Source organism: Theropithecus gelada, chromosome 12 (assembly GCF_003255815.1).
Source record: "Theropithecus gelada isolate Dixy chromosome 12, Tgel_1.0, whole genome shotgun sequence".
Lineage (NCBI taxonomy): Eukaryota > Metazoa > Chordata > Mammalia > Primates > Cercopithecidae > Theropithecus > Theropithecus gelada.
Genome location: NC_037680.1, coordinates 73,289,234 through 73,312,906, shown reverse-complemented (window position 1 = coordinate 73,312,906; position 23,673 = coordinate 73,289,234). Strand labels below are relative to the sequence as shown.

Below are 23,673 nucleotides of genomic sequence, written 5' to 3'. Positions count from 1 at the left end.
CCATTGCTTGTCTTTGTCAGGTTTGTCAAAGACCAGATGGTTGTAGATATGTGGTGTTATTTCTGAGGCCTCTGTTCTGTTCCTTTGGTCTGTATATCTGTTTTGGTACCAGTATCATACTATTTTGGTTACTGTAGCTTTGTAGTATAGTTTGAAGTCAGGTAGAGTGATGCCTCCAGGGTTGTTCTTTTTACTTAAGATTGTCTTGGTTATGCAGGCTCTTTTTTGGTTCCATATGAAACAAAGTAGTTTTTTCTAATTCTGTGAAGAAGGACAATGGTAGCTTGATGTGGATAACATTTAATCTATAAATTACTTTGGGCAGTATGGCCATTTTCACAATATTGATTCTTCCTATCCATGAGCATGGAATGTTTTTCCATTTATTTATGTCCTCTCTTATTTCCTTGAGTGGTGGTTTGTAGTTCTTCTTGAAGAGGTCCTTCACATCTCTTGTAAGTTGTATTCCTAGGTATTTTATTCTCTTTGTAGCAATTGTGAATGGTAGTTTACTTGTGATTTGGCTTTCTGTTTGTCTGTTACTGGTGTGTAGGAATGCTTGTTTTTGTTGTATGTATTTTGTAGAGAGCTGATAGGATGACTTGAGGCACTATAACATAATGATTATGAACTCAGGCACTGATTTTAAAACTTATAGTTCCATAAGATTTTCAAACACAGTGAAGGACATAAAAAGTTAATAAAGCAATTAACATTTCCTCATAACTTGTCATATATGAGTTAATATTCTGAATGCCTTACACACATATACATGTCTAATGCTCATAACTACCTATAAGGTACATACTAGTATTGTCCCCATTTACTGATAAAGACATAGAGAGGGGAAGCTAAGTAACTTGCCCATTATGTTCTAAATTGTGCAGGTTAGTTGGGGTCTCATGCCTGAATTTCTTTATCTATAAAATAGGGATAAGAACTACCTCAAACAATATTAGGAGAAGGACATGAGATAATGCATATAAGGTGTTTACTGTCATGCCTGGAACATGTTAAATAATCAGTGTGTCCTGGAAAACAGTTTTGTAGTATATGCTACTCAATTATGTGTTCTATTATGCCTTCGATAAAAAATTCAGATGCATTTTTAGTTTGCTATGTATTTTCAACATTTATTGTACTTAGAGTTTTTGATACTTACTACTGGAAATATCTTTGTGGCCATGTCAGGAAAGGTATAAATTGAAGAGCAACTTTTAAATTTTATGTGAAACTACACTTATTTCATTAACATGAATATTCAGGAGTTGCCCATTGACTTACTTGTTTTTTAGGTAGTTAGATTTCATGGTGGAGCTCTTCCTGCTTATGTCATATCTAATATGCTTCTTACTTATAGAGGACAATTATATTCTCTTTTCTCAACAGGTAAGAATGCTTCTAATTTTTAAGTTACTTTTGTTATGAATATTAAAGTAGAACAACTATTAGTTCCACATATGTATTTATATGTATAATTCTATTATATTGAATCAGTAGACATAATTAAGAGAGTTCTTAAAACTCCCTTATTACTTTATTATTTAATTAATTTATTATTTTATAATTATGCCACATAATAGTAGCTACTATTCTGTTCTTGAAAACTCCAAAATAGCATGTGATTTTATGATGAGCCTTCTCTGCGTCTTTATTACTTTTCCACTATCAACTACCAATCCCAAATAGTTTGAGGAAGCTAGTCCAGAGACCTTCAATGTGTGGTCTTAAGACCTGCAAATTATTAACATCCTCTTAACTTGTCATTTTTGTATCAGTATCATTTTTAATGGAAAAAATAACTTTGAGTCTAACCAGATTAACTAAGTCGTTTTTTAAAATACATATAGGAATCAAGCAGTATAATTATCTTCATATAATAATTTGCTAGTATTTATGACTTAAAAAGGGGCAAAACATTTAACCATAATACACAGCAAAAAATTAACAAGAATGCCCTAATATTATCAAATGCCTTTTTTTGTTTTTTTTTTTGTTTGTTTGTTTTGAGACGTAGTTTTACTCTTGTTGCCCAGGCTGGAGTACAATGGTGTGATCTCGGTTCACTGCAACCTCCACCTCCCAGGTTCAAGTGATTCTCCTGGCTCAACCTCCCAAGTAACTGGGATTACAGGCACCGGCCACCATGTCCAGCTAATTTTTGTATTTTTAGTAGAGATGGGGTTTCACCATGTTGGCCAGGCTGGTCTCGAACTCCTGACCTTGTGATCTGCCCGCCTCAGCTTCCCAAAGTGCTGGGATTACAGGCGTGAGCCACCGCACCCGGCCTCAAATGACTTTTTAAGAAGTATTTTATTTTTAATTTATTTGATTGATACATAATTGTACCTATTTATGGGGTACAGGTGATATTTTGACACACTCATATAATGTGTTAAGATCAAATCAGGGTAATTAGGATATCCATCAACTCAAGCATTTACCATTTCTTTGTGTTGGGAACATTCCAAATCTTCTAGCTATTTTAAAATATAAAATAAATTATTAACTACAGTCATCTTGGTCAGGTGCTGGCTCATGCCGGTAATCCCAGCACTTTGGGAGGCCGAGGCGGGCGGATCACCTGAGGTCAGGAGTTCAAGCCCACCCTGGCCAGTATGGTGAAACCCCATCTTTACTAAAAATACAAAAAATTATCCAGGCTTGGTGGTGGGCACCTATAATCCTAGCTACTCGGGAGGCTGAGGCAGGAGAATCGCTTGAACCCGGGAGGCAGAGGTTGCAGTGCTATCAAACGGTAGACCTTATTTCTTCTAACTGTATTTTTATACCCATTAACCATTCTTTCTTCATCCCTCCACTCCTCTTTACCTTTTCCACCCTCTGGTAACCATCTATTCTCTAGCTCCATGAGATCAACTTTTTAAATTCCCAGATACGAATGACAGTGTATAATATTCGTCTTTCTATGCCTGATTTATCACTTGGCATAATGTCCTTCAGTTACATTCATGTTGCTACAGATGATAGAATTTCATTCCTTTTATGTCTACATAATATTCCATTGTGTATATATTACCACTTTCTTTTCCATTCATTTGTTGATGGACTTTAGGTTGATTCCATATTTTGGCCGTTGTGAATAGTGCTACAGTAAACATGGGGATGCAGACATCTCTTTGATATACTGATTTCCTTTCTTTTGGACAATATATACAGCAGTAAGATTGCTGGGTCATATAGCAGATCTGTTTGTAGTTTTTTGAAGGATCTCCAGTCTGTTTTTCATAATGGCTATGCTAATTTACATTTGTACCAATTGTGTGCTAGCATTCCCCTTTTTCCGTATCATCATTAGCACTTGTTATTTTTTGTCTTTTTGATAACAAGCCATTTTAACTAGGGTGAGGTAATATCTCATTGTGGTTTTGATGTACATTTCACTGGTGATTAGTGATGTTGAACATTTTAAAAAATATATTTGTTGGCCATTGGTATGTCTTTTTTTTTTTTTTTTTTTTTTTGAGACGGAGTTTTGCTCTTGTTGCCCAGGCTGGAGGGAAATGGCTCAATCTCAGCTCACCACAACCTTCACCTCCCGGGTTCAAGCGATTCTCCTGCCTCAGCCTCCCGAGTAGCTGGGATTACAGGTATGGGCCACCATGCCTGGCTAATTTTGTATTTTTAGTAGAGATGGGGTTTCTCCATGTTGGTCAGGCTGGTGTTGAACTCCCGACCTCAGGCAGTCCTCCTGCCTTGGCCTCCCAAAGTGCTGGGATTACAGTCATGAGCCACCGCGTCTGACCATCCATTAATATTTCTTCTGTTGAGAAATGTCTGTTCAGATCTTTTGGCCACTTTTAAAATTAGAGTATTTGTTTTGCTGTTAAGTTGTCTGAGTTCCTTATATATTCTGGTTATTAATCCTTTATCAGATGGATAGTTTGCAAAATTTTTTCCCAGTCTTTGGCTTATCTCTTCACTTTGGTGTTTGTTGCCTTTGCTGTGCAGTAGCGTTTTAGCTTGATATAATCCCATTTTGCTTTTGTTGCATGTGCTTTTGAGGTCTTACCCAAAAAATTTTTGCCCAGACCAATGGCCCAAAGCATTTCTCCAATATATTCTTGTGGTAGTTTCATCGTTTCGGGTTTTAAAGTTAAGTCTTTATTTTGATTTAATTTTTTGCACATGATGAAAGATAGGGATCTACTTTCTTTCTTCTGCATATAAATATCCAGTTTTCCCAGCACCATGTCCTTTCTGCAGTGTATGTTTTGGTTACCTTTAGTGAAAATTAGTTGGCTGTAAATGAGTGGATTCATTTCTGGGTTCTCTATTATGTTCCATTGGCTTATGTAACTGTTTTATGCCAGTACTAAACTGTTTTGGTTGCCATATCTTTGTAGTGTATTTTGAAGTCAGGTAATGTGATTGCCTCCAGCTTCTTTGTTTTTGCTCAGGATTTTTTTGGCTATTTGATACCATATAATTTTATGACTGTGTTTTCTATACCAGTGAAGACTCTCATTGGTATTTTGATAGGGATTTCATTGAATCTAGACATTGCTTGAGGTAGTATAGACAGTTTAACAATGCTGAATCATTCAATCCATGAACATAGATGGAATTACTTTCTATTTTTTTGTGTGTCTTCTTCAGTTTCTCTCATTGGTGTTTTGTAATTTTTCACCGTAGAGATCTTTTACTTTAGTTACTTTTATTCCTAGATATAATTTAATTGTAAATGGGATCACGCCCTTGATTTGTTTGTTTGTTTGTTTTTGTTTTTGTTTTTTGGAGACAGAGTCTCGCTCTGTTGCCCAGACAGGAGTGCAATGGCACGATCTTGGCTCACTGTGAACTCTGCCTCCCAGGTTGAAGTGATTCTTCTGTCTCAGCCTCCTGAGTAGCTGGCATTACAGCCATGTGCCACCATGCCCAGCTAATTTTTTTATATTTCTAGTAGAGATGGGGTTTCACCATGTTGGCCAGGCTGGTCTTGAACTCCTGACCTCAAATGATCCATCTGCTGCGGCCTCCCAGAGTGCTGGGATTACAGGCGTGAGTCACTGTGCCCAGCCCTCTTGATTTCTTTTTCAGATTTCTATTAGTATATAGAAAGTTACTGATTTTTATATGTTGACTTTGTATCTTGAAACTTTTACTGAGTTCAAAAAAACCAATTCTAACAGTATTTTTGGTGGAGTTTTCAGGTTTTTTAAAAATCTAGGATCATGTCATCTGTGAACAAGGATAACTTGACTATTTCTTTTCCAATTTGGATGCACTTTTTTTCTTTCTCATGTCTAGTTGTTCTGGCTAGAACTTCTAGTACTCTATTGAATAAGTAGTGAAAGCAGACATTCTTGTCTTATTTAGGTCTTAGAGGAAAAGCTTTCAATTTTTTTTCCCATTTTGTATAATGTCACCTGTGGGTTTGTCATATTTGGCCTTTATTGTTTTGAGGTATGTTCCTTTTATATCCAGTCTTTTAATAGTTTTTATCGTAAAGCGATTTTGAATTTTATCAAATGCTTTCTTGACATCTATTGAAATGATTTTTATACTTATTCTTGATTCCATTTGTGTTATTTATCATATTGATTGATTTGTATACATTGAACTATCCTTGCATTCCTGGGATAAATCCCACTTTATTGTGGTGAATGATATTTTTAATATGTTGTTGAAGTCAGTTTGCTAGTATTTTGTTGAGAATTTTTGCCTTTATGTTCATCAGAGATATTGGCCTGTACTTTTCTTTTTTTATTGTATTATTTTCTGGTTTTGGTGTCAGGGTTATGCTGCTGGCCTCATAGAATGAGTTTGGAGTTGCTTTTTTCTCTTCAGTGTCTTTTTGGAATATTGACTAGTATTGATATTAGTTCTTTAAATGTTTGATAGATTTCAGCAGTGTAGCCCTCAGGTCCCATGCTTGTTTTTGATGGGAGATTTTTTATTACTGCTTCAATCTCATTACTTGGTTTTTTGTTTTGTTTTGTTTTGTTTTGACAGAGTCTCACTCTATTGCCCAGACTGGAGTGTAGTGGTGCAATCTCGGCTCACTGCAACCTCCTTCTCCCAGGTTCAAGTGACTCTTGTGCTTCAGTCTCCCAGGTAGCTGGGATTACAGGTGTGTGCCACCACACCTGGCTAATTTTTGTATTTTTAGTAGAGACAGGGTTTCACCATGTTGACCAGCCTGGTCTTGAATGCCTGACATCAGGTGATCTGCCTGCCTCAGCCTCCCAAAGTGCTGGGATTACAGGTGTGAGCCACCATGCCCAGCCTCATTATTTGTAATTGGTATGTTCAGGTTTTCTATTTTTTTTTCTTGATTCAACCTTAGTAGGTTGGTTGTATCCAAGAATTTATCCATCTCTTCTAGATTTTCAAGTTGTGGGGTTAAATTTGTTTATAATATTCTCTAATGATCCCTTCTATTTCTGTGGTATCAGTTGTAATAACTCTTTCCTTGTCTCTGATTTTATTTGAGTCTTCTCTCTTTTTTCTTGGTCTAGCTAAAAGTTTGTAGATTTTGGTTAACTTTTCAAAAAAGCAACTTTTCATTTTGTTGATCTTTTTGTTTTTCCCTGAAGCTTGTTCATAGCTGATGTATTTTTTTCAGTCTCAATATCTTTTATTTCTGCTCTGATCTTTATTATTTTATTCCTTCTACTAATTTTGGTTTTCATTTGTTCTTGCTTTTCTAGTTTCTTGAGATGCATCATTGGGTTTTTTATTTGAAGTCTTTCTACTTTTTTGATTTAGGCATATATTGCTATGAACTCTCCTCTTAGAACTTTCTTTGCTGTATTCCATAGCTTTTGGTATATTATGTTTCCATTTTTATTTGTCTCAAGGAATATTTTAATTTTTAAAAAATTTCCTCATTAACCCATTCATTGTTTAGGAGTCAATTTTTTTTTTTTTTTTTTTTTTTTGAGATGGAATCTCGCTCTGTCACCCAGGCTGGAATGCAGTGGCAGTATCTCGGCTCACTGCAAGCTCCGTCTCCAGGGTTCACGCTATTCTCCTGCCTCAGCCTCCCAAGAAGATGGGACTATAGGTGCCCACCACCACACCTGGCTAATTTTTTGTATTTTCAGTAGAGATGGGGTTTCACCTTGTTAGCTGGGATGGTCTCGATCTCCTGACCTCATGATCTGCCCACCTCGGCCTCCCAAAGTGCTGGGATTATAGGCGTGAGCCACCATGCCTGGCCAGGAGTCAAATATTTATTTAAAAATTTTTAAAGCATTTTCAAAGAATATCCACACAGTCCAGTTGGTCATTAGTTTCATTAAGTTTTGTCAACTTAAATAACAAACAGAGAGAGGCTCTCTAAAGGAAAATGATGTTTATTTGTAATAGGGCATTGGTGTGCTACAGTAAACTTGTGCGTATTCAGGGAGGTAAAGGAAGACAGGATGTTGAAGGAAAAATAAAAAGGATTAAAATTGTTTTGAAATGATTATTCTTGGCTGCCGGGATGAATAACAAGGGCGATGCCAGTTTGAGGTTGAGCAGGCAGTTGCTGGGCAGATGTCCTCAGAGAAACTTTTTTTGTATAAGGTTGAGATGGCCTTTGTTCCAGGTTGCAGTCTTTTGTGTTAGTTTTATTATCAAGCATACAAGTATGAGAACTCTCTCTTCTTAGCCTTCCTCAGCTCTGTTTGTCAGGGTTTGTTTTGATTTTGTTTTTTTCTTTTTTTTTTTCTAACACAAATGACTCCATGTTGATTCTGGCCAGTTTTACATTTTCCCCTTTTGATTAAGATCTTTCTCCAAAAGCATCACTGATCAATTACCCCATAGTTAGATTTTGATATCCCTTGGTGCTGGAATAGACCTGTCCCAGGTTGCTGGTCTAATCCCACATTGTAATGATTGGTGACTAGGAGTCAGTGTCATAAACCTTTTAGCCACATTTGAGCACTGAGGGAGGTTTGAAGGGAGTGGCTCTGAGGCTAAGTCTACCTGGAGTCCATTATTAAGTTCAGTTTACTTTGTTCCAAAGTGCTGGGCCAGCATTAAGCTGTTAGGAGTTGTAGTTCTACAAAATTTAAACAAGTTAACAGAGGAATGCTAGTGATTTTTGTACATTGATTTTATATCCTGAAACTTTGCTGGAGTCGTTTATCAACTGAAAGAGCTTTTGAGCCGAGACTATGGGGTTTTCTAGGTAGAGAATCATGTCATCTGCAAACAGAGATAGTTTGACTTCCTCTCTTCCTATTTCCATGCCCTTTATTTCTGTCTCTTGTCTGATTGCTCTGGCAAGGACTTCAGAAAGGCAATTCCATTCACAGCTGCCACAAAAAGAATAAAATACCTAGGAATATAGCTAACCAGGGAGGCAAAAGATCTCCACAATGAGAATTACAAAACACAGCTCAAATAAATCAGAGAAGACACAAAGAAAAACAGATATAAAGTTTAAAAAGGGAAAATACAAAGTAAAATGATCAGTTTGCATAATAGTTTTGAACCATGAACCTAGGCTTAAACACAACCAGTTGAATACATCAAATGACCATTATTCTTCAAGTAAAAAAGGTCATTAAGAAGGGTAAGGGTGTCATGATATGAAGTCTTGGTCTGACATCTTGGGAAAAGCTATCTGAAGAGTGAAAGTGTCAACTTCTCATCCTGGTTTGTAGTTTAGATGACTCTGATTATGACATCAGGTGGCTTGGTGAACTTTTTGTGTGGCCCATACATCAAACATGAGGCTTATTTCTTAAAATGCATCTAGTTTCAGCTTATAGGGCTTTCAGAACAAAGCTGTTCTCATTTTCAGTAATTCCATGGAAGAAAGTTGGATTGGAAGAATCTAGAAGAATGCAGGATCTAGTCTAGTCTGTCAAGTAGTATAGTCTATCAAGAACTTGAAAACAATCAACAGAGCTACATTCTAATAACAGGTGTGTTACAGCTTTTATTTAGAAACATAATTTTTATTATCTCTGTATTGATCACATAGCAATCTCGATTAAAAAACTTCTTGAGGGCTGGGCACAGTGGCTTATGGCTGTAATCCCAGCACTTTAGGGAGGCTGAAGCATGTTGATCACCTGAGCTCAGGAGTTTGAGACCAGCTTGGCCAGCATGGCAAAAACCCCATCTCTACTAAAAATACAAAAAAATTAGCCAGGCATGGTGTTGTATGCCTATAATCCCAGCCACTCAGGATGCTGAGGCATGAGAATCGCTTGACCCCAGGAGGCAGAAGTTTCAGCGAGCTGAGATCGCGCCACTGCACTCCAGCCTGGGCAACAGAGGGAGACTCCGTCTCAAAACAAAACAAAACACACACACAAAAACCCCAAAACAATAAAAACCTCTTGAAGTTTTTAAGGTCTTAAGGTTCCTAGGCCTGCCAGCAATTGATAGTTTTTATTTACTCACTATCAGGCTTGGAACCTTTAAAGTCAGATATTCTGTGCATCTTCTCAAATACAACATTTTTGATAAAGCCTTCGTAATATAACTAACATTCAATACAATATTTCCAGTCGTGTCCTGTTATAAAGAGGCCAGATTTTTATTGGACTTACGGAAAAAAAAAATCATACGGCCATAAGAATACTCAGATAGTTTCCAAATTTTGTAGGAACCAAGTAGAGAAAAAGCATATGATTCCATCTTTGTTCACAAAAGTATACTTTACCAAATTGCCTGCTTAAGAGATAAATTTTCCTTAAATCTGGAAAATAAAACATTTAAGTGAAGAGCCAACATTTCAAGTAGAAGTCATAAAAACACTATCAGTTGGTCAATCTCATGTAATTAATTTTTGTTCTGCTTGATTTTGATTAGCAGTTTCCTGAGCCCATCAGTTTTTTCGTCAGGGTTTTGGAAATTTTTATTTAGTTAATTAATCTTAAAGTTATCAGAAATCTGTGTTTAAGAGTGCTTATTGGACAGGTGTGGTGGCTCATACCTGTAATACCAATGCTTTCGGAGGCTGAGATATGAGGATCCCTTTTTTTTTTTTTTTATTTGGTGACGGAGTCTCGCTGTCGCCAGGCTGGAGTGCAGTGGCTTGATCTAGGCTCACTGCAACTTCCGCCTCCCAGGTTCAAGTGATTCTCCTGCCTCAGCCTCCCAAGTATCTGGGACTACAGGTGCCCACCACCACACCCAGCTAATTTTTTGTGTGTGTTTTAGTAGAGACGGGGGTTTCACCGTGCTGGTCTCGAACTCCTGAACTCAGGCAATCTGCCTGCCTCCACCTCACAAAGTGCTAGGATTACAGGCGTGATCCACCATGCCCGGCCGATATGAAGATCACTTTTGAGGTCTGGAGTTTGAGACCAGCCTGGGCAAGATAGGGAGACCAGGTTTCTACAAAACAAAAAAAAAGAAAAAAAAAGTTTAAAAAAAATACATTAGCTGGGTATGGTGGCACACGCCTGCAGTCTTAGCTATTCAGCAGGTTGAGGTGGGAGGATCACTTGAGCCCAGGTGTTCAAGGTTGCAATGAACTACAGTTGCAACACTGCACTCCAGCTTGGGCAACAGAGTGAGACCCTGTCTTTAAAGGAAAGAAAAGAAAAAAGAGAGAAAGAGTTCTTGTTGTGTATCTCAGTTTCCCTGGCTAGGAAAAGGGATTCCCTTCCCCCTTGCACTTCCCAGGTGAGGCGATGCCTCGCCTTGCTTCAGCTCTCGCTGATCGGGCTGCAGCAGCTGACCAGCACCGATTGTCCGGCACTCCCTAGTGAGATGAACCCAGTACCTCAGTTGAAAATGCAGAAATCACCGGTCTTCTGTGTCGCTCGCGCTGGGAGTTGGAGACTGGAGCTGCTCCTATTCGGCCTATTCGGCCATCTTGCTCCGCCCCGGCAATAAAGCTCAAGAGTTCTTGTTAAAGTTTTTTCATGAAATGAAATACTTGATTGCAATACAGCTGATTGCAAATGCTTTTGGAGAAGAATTGAAAACAATAACTGTGGATGACAGAAACTTATCATAGTCATGGTTCAAATCTGATGAAAGCCCCAAAGTGATAAGGAAATTTTAGTTATTTCTGTTAACATGCAGCATTTTAAGATATCAACTAGAATCATGACTGACAGCATTATATCAGGACCATCAGACTTTTATCAATTTTACATAATTTTTAGAAATGTTGACATCAATAGTATATCCATACAAATATAACTTTGAAGAAGATTTAACATAACCAAAATTATGACTGATAACATATTTGATTTCTATGAATTTATATAATTTTGTAGCATATCAATAACATGAATATAACTGAAAGAAGATCTAGTATCACTTATCATTTGACAATGTTTTCCATAGAATTTACCAAATAAGCCTAATCATTTAATATCGCTGCAAGATGAGAGATATATTCTTGGAGGCTTTTCAGGGGCCCAACTAGAAAATCTGAAAGCTAAGGTAAAAAAGACTTAGTTTAGAATTTTTGGCCAGGTGTGTGTGGCTCATGCCTATTCTCTGAGCACTTTAGGAGGCCTAGGAGGATGGATCACTTGAGCACAGGAATTCAAGACTATCCTGAGCAACATGGTGAAACCCTCTCTGTATAAAAAATAAAAAATAATTAGCCAGGTGTGGTGGCATACACCTGTGGTCCCAGCCACTTGGGAGTCTGAGAAGGGAGGATCACTTAAGCTTGGAAGGTTGAGGCTACAGTGAACCGTGATTGCACCATTGCACTCCTCCACCAATAAAAAAAAGAAATTTTCATCTTTGGGAAGCTTGCCGAAGAAGTCAAAAGGTTCAAAACATTTGATCAAAAGAGGATCACAGGTCATTGTGAAATAATAGTTCATTTACAGTAATAAAAGACGTAAAAAGCAATACAGAAAATTGTATGGATATAAAAATATTAACCTTCTTAAAGCTCAGTTATCCTAAGTGATAAAAAAAAAACTAATAAAGATTAACACAGGAAATTATCCTATAAAACATCAGTACTGTGTAATTTCCTGTGTTATCTGTATTAGGTTTTTTATTACCAAAAGATAAAGAAAAGTCTGTTGCAGTGTGACTTCATCTTCTTATGGGAAACTCATTTAGATAATCCAGAACTTAAATGAACCTGATGAACGGGTACTCGAATTTAATCAGATACAGGAAAAATGTGTCTAAGGTTGTAAGTGTAAGCCCATATTATAGAGGAATATAAACAAGAAAGCTAGTATTAGGAACAGAGGAATAAGTGGCTTGTAGAAAAAGTAAAAGCATGTGACATAGTTTCCTGATTACATGGAACAATTGAGACATATCAAGAAAAGCCAATAATATAGAATCAGGTTATCCAAGAGGAAAACATTGTTTTTCTAGATGAATATTTTGACTTCAGGCCATAAAAGTAGAGTTAGAACTGAAGAAAAAAGTTACACAGGAGGTGACAAAAAAGGTTGAAAGAGAGGTTATCACCTGAGGCCTTCTTAAAGGGAGAGAGGAAGAGCAGATCTCAGGAGGAAATGTGGCAGAAATAGAAACTCTGGACAGTGTAAAGCATGGCTGTTAATGAAAACAGATTTCAGATTTAAAAATCAAAACCTTTTCTAATTTTCTAAGAGTAAATGAATATTTCAAGAAAGCCTTGCTGCTTTTATACAGGGGACCAAATTTTTAGTTTTGCGTTAGTGTATCTTTAATATCAAAGCTTAATCTTTAGAAAGACACAAATCTCTTTTATAGCCAATTTGATCACATGCAGAATTTTCTTTCATAAAGTCACTCTTCATCAACTTTTTTCATGACTTACTTAGACCTTTGATAACATGCTTAGCCTTTATGTCTTGTCCAAATATTTCCTATTTCTTAAATAACCAGTCATTTTACTTTAGGACAAAAATGTATCACACAAGTTGTTCTTATACAAAACTATTCTGTTTTCTTTTTAACCTTCCTTACCAAAAACACATTCTCAACCCGTAACTTTATTCACATCTCTCTCTTACTTACTGGTTCTTTTCTATCTTATTTCTATTTTTTTCTAAATCTATATTTTGAAACAACCTTTAAATAACATCCAAATTAGACAAAATTATTTACATTTTTATGCCTTTCTTATAAGTTTTCTCATCAATAATACATTATTTTTAATATATTTTATATACATTAATTATAATTGTTATTGTAAATTAATTTATATTTTTAACTAGAAATTTAACTCTTAGTAACCTTAAATTTAACATGTAATTTGAACTGTCACTTATTAGTATTTAATAGATGAGAACCAGCTTATTTATTAAAGATTTACTTAAGTCACTGAACTAAAAGACACTTGGGTTAATTAGTATATAATTTATATGAGTATTCATTTATTGAAGCCAATCCGAATAGAATTTCTTAGGGGATTTTGGCCAACTATGCCAATACATGTACGTATGTATAAATGTACCTGAACATACACAGACATACTCAAAAGCCTTAATAGATTTCATTTTGGAATTTTAATTATAAAGTAGTAATACAAACTCACTGGTTTATGAAAGATAATTAGATTCAAATTATATTTCTGACAAAATTGGGCCCCTATATGTAATTAAGGCTGTGGACCAAAATTTGGGGTAAGTAGCCTGCAGGATGCAGATCAAGTAAAATGTTAAATTAGGCACACAGAAAACCTAAAGTAAATTCCCTAGAAAAGACATGTGTAACAAACAGAATGTAAATTCCATAGAAACTAGGGTCCTCAAACCACAAAGACATTTGTCTTTACACCAGGAAAGACTTACCAGAAGAGACAAAAGGTCTTTTGTCATCCCAGGAGAGATGTAAGGTCCTTTATTTACCATATCCAGAATAAAGTCAAGAGGTTCTACCTTGATTTTAGAGGGAGAGAGAGTCCTGACAAAAGGTGTGCCGTGGAAGCAGAGAGCTCCAGGGGCTCAAGTGAGTACTGCACACCAGTTCTGAGCATCACAAACTGTATCCAAAAGTAATCCTATTCCAGGTCCTACCTCTGGACACGCTTCATGTCAACCTAAATAACAGAGAGGGGGCTCTCTAAAATAAAATAATGTTTATTTGGGAATAGGGTATTGCAACAGGAATCCACAGGTCATAGTAAATTGTTTGCATATTCAGGAAGGTAAAGGAAGACAATGAGTGTCAAGAAAAAATGAGGAGGATTACATAATTGTTTTGAAATAATTATCCTTGGCTACAAGGATCCATAACAAGGGTGGTGCCAGCCTGAGGTTGGACAAGTAGTTGCTGGGCAGATGTCCTCAGAGAAGTATTTTTTTGTGTGTGTAAGGTTGCAATGGCCTTTGAAGAGTTGAGGTTATCGCAGAGTCTTCTGTGATAGTTTTGCTATTAGGTATACAAGCATGAGAACCCTCCCTTCACAGCCTTCCCTGACTCTATTTGTCAGGATTTAAAAAAAAAGAAAAAAAAGAAAAAAAACAGTGACTCCATTTTGATTCTGACAACAACTTTCATTGTCAGAACTGAATTGTTTCTTTATCTGTAGGGTCTATTCTCCATCTCTTTTTCTCCCCTTATAATTTATCAAATAAAATGTTTTTTTATACTTTTGTATTTTCTACAGTTTAGAGTTTGCTGATTCCATCCCCATGGTACAGTTGAACATGTTTTTCTATTTTCTATAAATTGATAATTAGAGCCATAGGTGTGATTAGATTCAGGTTATTTCCCACTGATCCCCATCCCTGTTCTTTTTTTGCTGTTGCTGCTGCAGGAATAGTTCATAATATGTATACTTCTAATAAGAGATACTCACTCCCTAATTTCCTTCCTTGTCATCCTAGTTTGTTTCGTTTTCTTTCTCCCTTCCTTCCCCTCCCGTCTCTTTTTTTCCTCTTCCTCTTTCCCTCCCTTCCTCCCTTCCTTCCATTTTTCCTTCCTTCCTTCTCTCCGTCTGTCTGTTGTTCTTTCCTCCTTCCCTCCTTCCTTCCAAGAGCCAATGCTTCATTGCTGCCTTTTCATCCTACATGTGGCTAAACAAGACAGATGATTTCTTAAATGTATCATTCATCTTTCCCAAATTTGCAAGAGTTTGGGATCTTCTTAAGTTTTAAGACATCTCCAAGAAAATTCCTCACTTGTTTTCTCCATTTTATACCCTGGCACTTGAAGTTTCCTTCCTGTAGTCTGAAGACTTCTTAAAATGTAGAGCCTGATCTTGTTCTCCATTCTATTCCTGGTGTCTAAGATAGTACTGAGCACACAGTAGGCATTTATTATATTTGAGCTGTATCAACTGTGTCAATTAGGCATACTGAATGGAATAATTGAGATTTTAATGGACTATTTCAAAGGTATGTGCAGGATTAAGAGAAACCAACAAGAAATGAGAAGGTGCTAAACTAGTAACAGAGCCATCTAGTACTCCAAGGTACCAGGACAAGAGAAGGAACAAACCTAGAGGGCTGTAGGAGTGGACACCATTCCTGGAGCTGTAGCCTGGTTTGCAGGAACACTACAGCCACTGCCAACCTGTGGCTCAGCAGGAAAAAGATAAGGAAATACATACACTAACCTTATTTTCTCCTACCCTCCTATCTGCTGATACCTCTAACTCCTGAACTTAACTAGAAGCCAGTCCATAAAAGTCAGCCTCCCAGAATTCAGGAAAAAGTGAGGGGTGGAGAATGGATCTGGAGAAGCAGATGTAGAAACTGTAGTACAATGGACAAAACCTTCCCTGGAGTATAGCAGTTATTACAGTTTCCCAGGAGGCTAAAACTTTGTTTCACTGGGCTTGGACAGTGATTAAGGGAGGCAGCAGCAGGGAAAAAAAGAGTGTAGCCTGAATATATTAAAGCAGCAGTCCATAAATCCCCTCCACTCAAATCTTTCTACAGCTACTTAGTGCCCTTCAGTTACTTTTATACAACTTCAAGTCTGCCTTTAGTGTTAATTTTAACCTGATTTAACCTATATTCCAGGAAGAGGTAAGCAATATTCAGTTGATCTGCGCCAGACCCAGTCTTTTAATTAAGAGATTATTCTGGCCAGGTGCGATGGCTCACGCCTGTAATCCCAGCACTTTGGGAGGCTGAGGCGGGCGGATCACGAGGTCGGGAGATCAAGACCATCCTGGCTAACACGGTGAAACCCCTTCTCTACTAAAAAAAAAAAAAAATACAAAAAATTAGCCGGGTATGGTGGTACGCACCTGTAGTCCCAGCTACTCGGGGGACTGAGGCAGGAGAATGGCGTGAACCCGGGAGGCAGAGGTTGCGGTGAGCCGAGATCATGCCACTGCACTCCAGCCTAGTAACGGAGTGAGACTCTTTCTCAAAAAAAAAAAAAGAGATTATTCTGACTCTATGACATCAACCAGACTTGAGTATAAATGTCTATCTTGTTTTGAAAGTCTGAAAAAAGTCTCGTTTTTCTTGGTTTTAACTGACTTGATAATTGATTCTCAAACATATAGAATGTACATCTGGGGGATGTTTGATGCTGGTTAATCTAGAGGCTTTAAGTATTGGATTATGTATCCAGCCAATTAAAGATGTAGTTCTGAACCAAGGACGCTTATCAAAAATCACCTGTGGATTATACCCACTAGAATGACGGTAATTAAAAAAAGACAAATAATAAGTTTTAATGAGGATGTGGAAAACCTAGAACCCTCATACACTGCTGGTAGGAGTGTAAAATAGTGTCGCTACTGTGAAAAAAACAGTCTGACAGTTCCTTAAATGGCTAAATATAGAGTTATTACATAACTTGCATCTGCATTCCCAGGAATATAACCAAGAAAAATGAAAGCATATATCCGTACAAAAACTGATATACAAATGTTCATAGGAGTATTATTCATAACAGCCAAAAAGCAGAAACAACCCAAATGTCTGTCAGTTGATGAATGGAAAAATAAAATGTAATATAATCATACAATGGAATAAAAGGAATTTGAATAAAAAGAAATTAAATGAAATACTTGTATATGTTACAACATGGATGAATCTTGAAAAATGCTAAGTGAAAGGAGCGCATCACAAAAGACCACATATTATGATTCCATGTATATGAAGTGTTCAGAATAGGCCTATCTTTAGAGAAGGAAAGTATATTAGTGGTTGCCAAGGGATGGGAATTTGGGGAGTGATAGTTTAAAGAAAACTTTCTTTTGTGGATAATGAAAGTGTTCTAAGACTGGTGATGGATGTACAACTCTGAATATACTAAAAACCACTGAATTGTATATACTTTAAATAGAAGAATTATATCAGAATTTTGTCCAATAAAGCTAATTTTTTAAATCACTCGTGGAGCTTTGTGAAAATACAGCTGATGAAATCCCAGCTTTGACTTCCTGAATTTGTTTTTACAAATGATTGAATGTGTACTCTAATGTAAGAGCTATTGAATTGCAGCTATATTTAATCTTTCAAGAAGAGTCTCTGTGATAGTAATGAAGACCCTTGCTTTCTCTGACACAAAATATGTTGCTCTTATAGAGAACGTGGGATATAGTATATCTCATACTTAATTACTATGAATTGCATGTAACTTTTTTTAAATCACCAGGTTGTTGCTTAGAATATGCTACCATGTTGGATAAAGAAGCCAAACCATACAAAGTTGATCCTTTTGTAATTATCATTAAGTTTCTGTTGGGGTAAGTTTTATTATCTGTGATAATGATTTTAATTGTGTTTTACATGTAACATTGTATTTGGTTCCATACTGCAATATAAATTTTCATACAGATTTGGCAGTTGACTTGTTTCATTAAATGGGATTTTTTTTCTCTTAGGCAGAGGTCTAATAAGTATATCAATGTTTACTTAATAGTATAATCATTTCAAAAATAATTACTCACTTTATATATATCAGTCTAAACTTAGACTGCCTTTAATGTTTGTAAATAGGTGTATATGGTCCATGATCTGTGAGTATCCTAGATTCAAATGCAAATCATTACAGGGTATTGATGAAACAGTGCCTCTCTGATCACTTTTGAAAGTGTATTTTAGATCTCTCTACCCTAGTTAACATTCCATTCTTAATTTAGTCACATTTTCAGATTTTTGGTTAAGCATCAATATGTAGATCTTTTTTTCCATCATTACACCTAACTTGGCTTTCTAAAAAAAAAAAAAAAAAAAAAAAAGAACATATTACTTTTTATTAGGATCAACAGAGAGTAGTGAAGCTATACTGAAATGCAGATCTTCGAAGATCAGTAGGCTCACTTGGAAAATAAATGACTTGTTCCATACAAAGAATTAAATATTTGTTTTTCAGTATAATTATAAATTAAGTATCAGGGAACTTTAGAGACTCTCTTGAATGGTCAGACACCTCAAATGTTAAGTCCTTAAATTTCAGTTGTTGGGTTTTTTGCTTTTATATTTTCTTTTCTCCACAGGTATAAATGGTTTAAAGAATTGTGGGATGTATTATTGTTACCAGAATTAGATGCCATCATTTTAACTAGTCAGAGTATGTGTTTCCCCCTGATATCCTTGATTCTCTTTCTGTTTGGAACGTGTACTGCCTACTGGAGTGGCCTACTCTCTTCTGCATCTGTGAGACTTCTTTCTTCATTGTGGCTAGCTTTGAAAAGGTAAAGAATGAATGATTAACAGCTTTCTTATTGCTTTAAGAAGAAATGTATGTTCTGATAAGGAACCTGAAATTAATTATTTTTACTAAACTATTTTCTAAGGAAAAATATATAACTAGCAAAAGTATGGGTTAGTGTTCAAAGTTAGTGTCTGTGAAAGCTAATCATTTATTACAAGTTAAATGTTACATTTGATTTTGACCTTAGTGCTCAAGAGTTAGTAAAAAAGTTTGACAAATTACACAGATAGTTTTAAATTTCATGGTTGTGAATCTTTCCCAGGAGGGATTGTTTCTCCCATGATATTGCTTTTATATGCTGACTTCTATAGTGAAACCAGGGGGCAAGAGTCTGTAATCCAGATATTAGGATCAGATTAGATGAGATGTATAAAAGCTCCAGAAACATTGCCTAGAGTTTTATTATGGGCCCAATGACACAGTTTGAATCTGAAGTTACTGGTAGGCTTTCCTGGTAAATCATCAATCTAGTGCCCATTGCCACTCGTCCTTACCAGACATGTCATGTGATTTCCTGTCACAGAGGAGATTATAGTGGGTGTGATGCTTCTTCCTCCACCCTTCTGAGAAGCTTCAGATAGAGATTCTGATAGTAACACCACCAAGGGTCTGAGTGGTCTCTAGGCTTTAAGAAATAGAACATAGTTTCTCCTCCTGTCAAGACTGGAGATGTATGGCACAGGGTGTATAATTAATGATTATCTTTGGTGACATTTTTTCACCTGTAGTACAAGTATCAGCTATAGTATATCAAAATGGTAGAGGAGTTATCACAATACATTACAGAACTTAAAATCAAATATTTGGGGCCACTTGCCTTTATTTTTAAAATACCTTATTGTTTACCTTATATATTTGCATATAAGCAAGAGAGACAGGAGGGTACTATATTGTTTTCTTCTCATATGTGACTATATAAATATTTGTTAATATGTATTTTAAACTTTGTTCTTATAATTCCAGACCCTCTGAACTTCCTAAAGATATCAAGATGATATCACCAGACTTGCCCTTTTTGACAATTGTCTTGATCATAATTAGTTGGACAACTTGTGGAGCACTAGCCATACTTCTTTCTTATGTTTACTATGTGTTTAAGGTATGTCAAATCAGTAAAGCCAAAATGATTGAGCTTTGTATTAGGCACATATAGGATGTCCTATAGGCATTATTAACAAAAATTCTCATAACCACTGTAGTAACCTTCTGTTACATAATGGGTTTGAATGTAAAGATTTTTAAAAACATCTTAGTTATTTAAATTACATACAATTAACTGGAAAAGGGAAATTATTGATCTAAGTTGGGGTTTTTTTGTTGTTAAAAAGGAAAGAGAAAGGAGAAGATAGAATCTGTTTCTGCTTGCTTCTTGGTCTTTACAAGTGTTAAGTTTTGTTTTTTTTTTTAACATTTTACTAGAGCAGTTTGTATTCACACCTCTTTTTGAACATGGGTAAGAGATGAAACAAAAAGTAATGTCAGTAGGATCAAGCTATTAATCATGCTAAGATAATATAAAATGTTACAAATGTTGCTGAAGGATCAGATGACGACAATAAAAATAATTAGGCTAATATTTTTACTGAAGAAGTGAAAAACACGTCTGATAAAGTCGACGGCTTTGCAAAAAAAAAAAAAAAAAAAAAAAAAAAAGTTCCAGGAGGTGATACAGGTGTATTCTCTCCATGTTATTCTTAGGAACAGACAGTTGACATCAGAGTGGATAATGCTTTTTTTCCTTAAAAATGAAATTTTTAAAAGTGTAAACTAAATGCATACATATCATATATTATTTTCAGTTTTCCAAAGGAAATTTATATGCTTCTTTAAAAATTATTTATAGCTACTTTGATTTATAAATAATAATTTTAGTATTTTTTTAATTAGGTATTTCAAACCACTGACCCACTAAGCAAAGGTTTCTTAAATACTTAGGTAACCCTAATAAATTAAATTTAAAGATTTTTTCCAGTTCTTATAAACATTTCACCACTGTATATAATTGGATTCTGGTTTTCAAAGACTTAAAATATGTAAAATGTGTAAATATGTAAAATGTGTTATGTTCTTTTACTGTATTGAATGTAATGAAATCTTTGACTCACAAGACACATTAAGTTGCTATAACAAAGCATCATTCAAACTTAGGCTTTTACAGGTTGTAAAAGATATAGCAGTATATCCTGGCCCCACCATACTCCAGAAGTTTGTATTGTTTTGTTTCTGTTTCCGTTTTTTCTTTGTTGATGTTTCTTGCTTTTGTTTGTTTTTTAATCCATGATAGCCAGCATGTGTAGTTGTTGTTTTGTATAAGAATGTTTTTAAATGTTTAAATGACTTTTTGGTTTGCATTTTTAAAATTTCAGATTACAGTGCTTTTCATTTTTAATACCAAAGGCTTATATGTTTTGTTTCAAAATAAAAGTAAAATTAAACAGCGATTTATTTTTCTTAGGTTGTTCATCTGCAAGCCAGCTTGACAACTTTTAAGAATAGCCAGCCTGTGGTAAGTTTTATTTTCAAAACTCTATGTAAATTTAAAGTGAAAGAACATGGGGAAATATAAGAGTTTATTTTTTTTAAGGTTAGGATTTCATAGTGCTTAAAAGATACAGTATTCTGAATTTAAGTAAAGTGAACCTAATGAATATTTTAAAAGACTTATAAGTTCATCTTTGTCAGTACCTATGTCATTTTTTTTACAAGTTTATTATCAAATTTTATTTTGAAAAATTACTTGGATATATTCTCAGCAGTAGAAGTAGCAAGTCAAAAGAATAAAAGTTTTATAACTTTTAAAGTATTTTTAAGCAAAGTAATTTCAGGATTTTATGTCAGTTTGGTAATGGAAAGATGTACTTACTTAGCTAATAAGTAATGAGTATGATTCTAAATAAAGTAATATACTTTAGTTAGTATCTTGATATTTTTACTTTATTGTTTTATAGAATCCCAAACACTCTAGAAGAAGTGAAAAGAAATCCAATCATCATAAAGACTCCTCAGTACACCATCTTCGTTTATCTGCTAACGATGCTGAAGATAGCCTTCGCATGCACAGTACTGTGATTAACTTATTAACATGGATTGTGTTTCTCAGCATGCCTTCTCTAATTTATTGGCTAAAGAATCTTAGGTGCGTTTTATTAATATAATTATTGTTTATGTGGTTCAAACAATAAATAGCCCTAAGTAGAGACTTGCTAGATTCCTAATGGTTAATGAAAATTCCTCAAGAACAGGAAGCTATACATTACCTGAAATTTATTTATTTATTTATTTATTTATTTATAATTTTTTGAGATGGAGTCTCGCTCTGTTTTACAGGCTGGAGTGCAATGGCGCGATCTCAGCTTACTGCAACTTCTGCCTTCCGGGTTCAAGCAATTTATTTTTAATACATTCACATTTTCTCCCTTACTATGATGTGTATATAAACTTCAGGAATATAAACTTTTCCAAAAAATCAGCCCAAAAGGGTGAATTGTATTTTTATTCATTGGTCAATTGCTAAATAAAAGGCCACTTCATCCAAGTAGTAGTTGAACCCCTATTCAATGTAGTTTTCAAAAATGATATAAAATTTTCAAGTTATCTAAATACTGGGAATTTTTTTAAGTTGGCAGAACCAAAATAAGTTCAAATTAAATAAAAGATTACTAGATTTTAATATCCTCCTTTTGTTCCTTATTTTAGTCAATATCCAGATGTTTGTTCACAGATTTGCTGTCAGAATTATTTGAGGAGCACAAATTTTTGGTTCTAAAAGGCTATAGACATTTTACTGTCAGTAAATGCAAGAAATGAATTGGATTTTTAAAAAGATAAGGGACAAATAACTTTATGAACCTTCATTTTATCTTTTTTGTTATAGAGTAGCACTCATGTATTTGAAGTAATTTGTTTTTTTAAAACTTTATGCCGTTTTAAACATATACTGCTTATAAAAAGAAAGTGCATTCATACTGGTTATTTTCATTTCCTTTAGTAGTTTCTGATCATAATTCTCTTTCTAAAACCTTGGATACAAAGATGATATAGAGCAAAAATTACTTATCAGATATTTCATGAACTGTTTACAGCTCTCTTATATCCATATTGCTATTGGAATGTTTTTAACAATATTTATCCTATTGATTCTGATAATTTAAAATGATCAGGTCATTGTTGATTTGTGGGGTTTTTTTTTTTCATATTATAGGTATTATTTTAAACTTAATCCTGATCCATGTAAACCTTTGGCATTTATCCTTATTCCAACTATGGCAGTTCTTGGAAATACTTACACTGTTTCAATCAAATCAAGGTACAGTAGTTTAATTTTTCTTTTTCTCATATCTGGTCTTGGCCTTTCCCCCATTTATATATGAAACATACTCTTTATTTCTAATTAATTTGAATATTCCTAAAAGTAAAGCTATAACAGTATTATGGTTTATATGCAAGTATATTATACTTGTTTTCTTAATTATAGGTTTTACTTGATAGAACATAATGCAGTATTTTTTTTCTTTATGAAGTTAATCCTAAAAAGACATGATCTAAGATTTGCTTCCCAAAAAGCAAACAAGAGAAGTGGTTGGAGATACTGGTGAGATAAAATTGGCCATGATTTGATCATTTTTGAGGCTGAATAGTGGTTGCATGAGGGTTCATTATACTGTTAGTCTACTTTTGTAGTTTCAAATTTTCTGTAATAAAACCTGATTTTTCATTCACTTGTTGTTTGCTCTGGGAGTCTTTTCAGTTGATTCTGGCAGATATTTGCAGATATTTTAGAATCAGGTCAACCTGGAGTTTAAATCCTGGTTCTGCCATTTAATAGCTCTGTCTTTAGTTAAATTTCTTAACCCCTCTTATTCTCAGTTTCTCTATTTTCAGAGTAAAAAAGTAATCGTCTTTTCTGATTTTTGTCTTTATACTCCTTGTTTTGGGAATTTAAGATGGCTCTTTGGGTTTTTTTTTTTATAAGTAGGGTTAAAATAAACATTTCTGTAGCTATGTCTTATTGAACATTATTGATGATTATTGTTAGGATAAATTTCTAGAAGTGGAATTACTGAATAAGAGTCCAACTAGTATTTTTCTGTTTTAAAAATTAGAAAGACTAAACAAAACTGGCTATTTTAAAAATAGAAATATTTTTCTTTT

General features: G+C 35.0%; 1 protein-coding gene across 3 annotated transcripts in view; it reads left to right on the top strand.

Annotated features, from left to right (window-relative positions):
* Positions 1-23,673, top strand: part of PGAP1 (post-GPI attachment to proteins 1) — an 83,954-nt gene that overhangs the window by 51,407 nt on the left and 8,874 nt on the right. For all 3 annotated transcript variants that reach the window (XM_025405377.1, XM_025405379.1, XM_025405378.1), the window contains 7 exons: positions 1,296-1,389; positions 17,461-17,551; positions 18,305-18,502; positions 19,486-19,621; positions 20,978-21,028; positions 21,471-21,658; positions 22,724-22,828. In XM_025405377.1, coding sequence (XP_025261162.1) covers positions 1,296-1,389; positions 17,461-17,551; positions 18,305-18,502; positions 19,486-19,621; positions 20,978-21,028; positions 21,471-21,658; positions 22,724-22,828 — 863 coding nt within the window. The remainder of the gene's footprint in view (positions 1-1,295; positions 1,390-17,460; positions 17,552-18,304; positions 18,503-19,485; positions 19,622-20,977; positions 21,029-21,470; positions 21,659-22,723; positions 22,829-23,673) is intronic.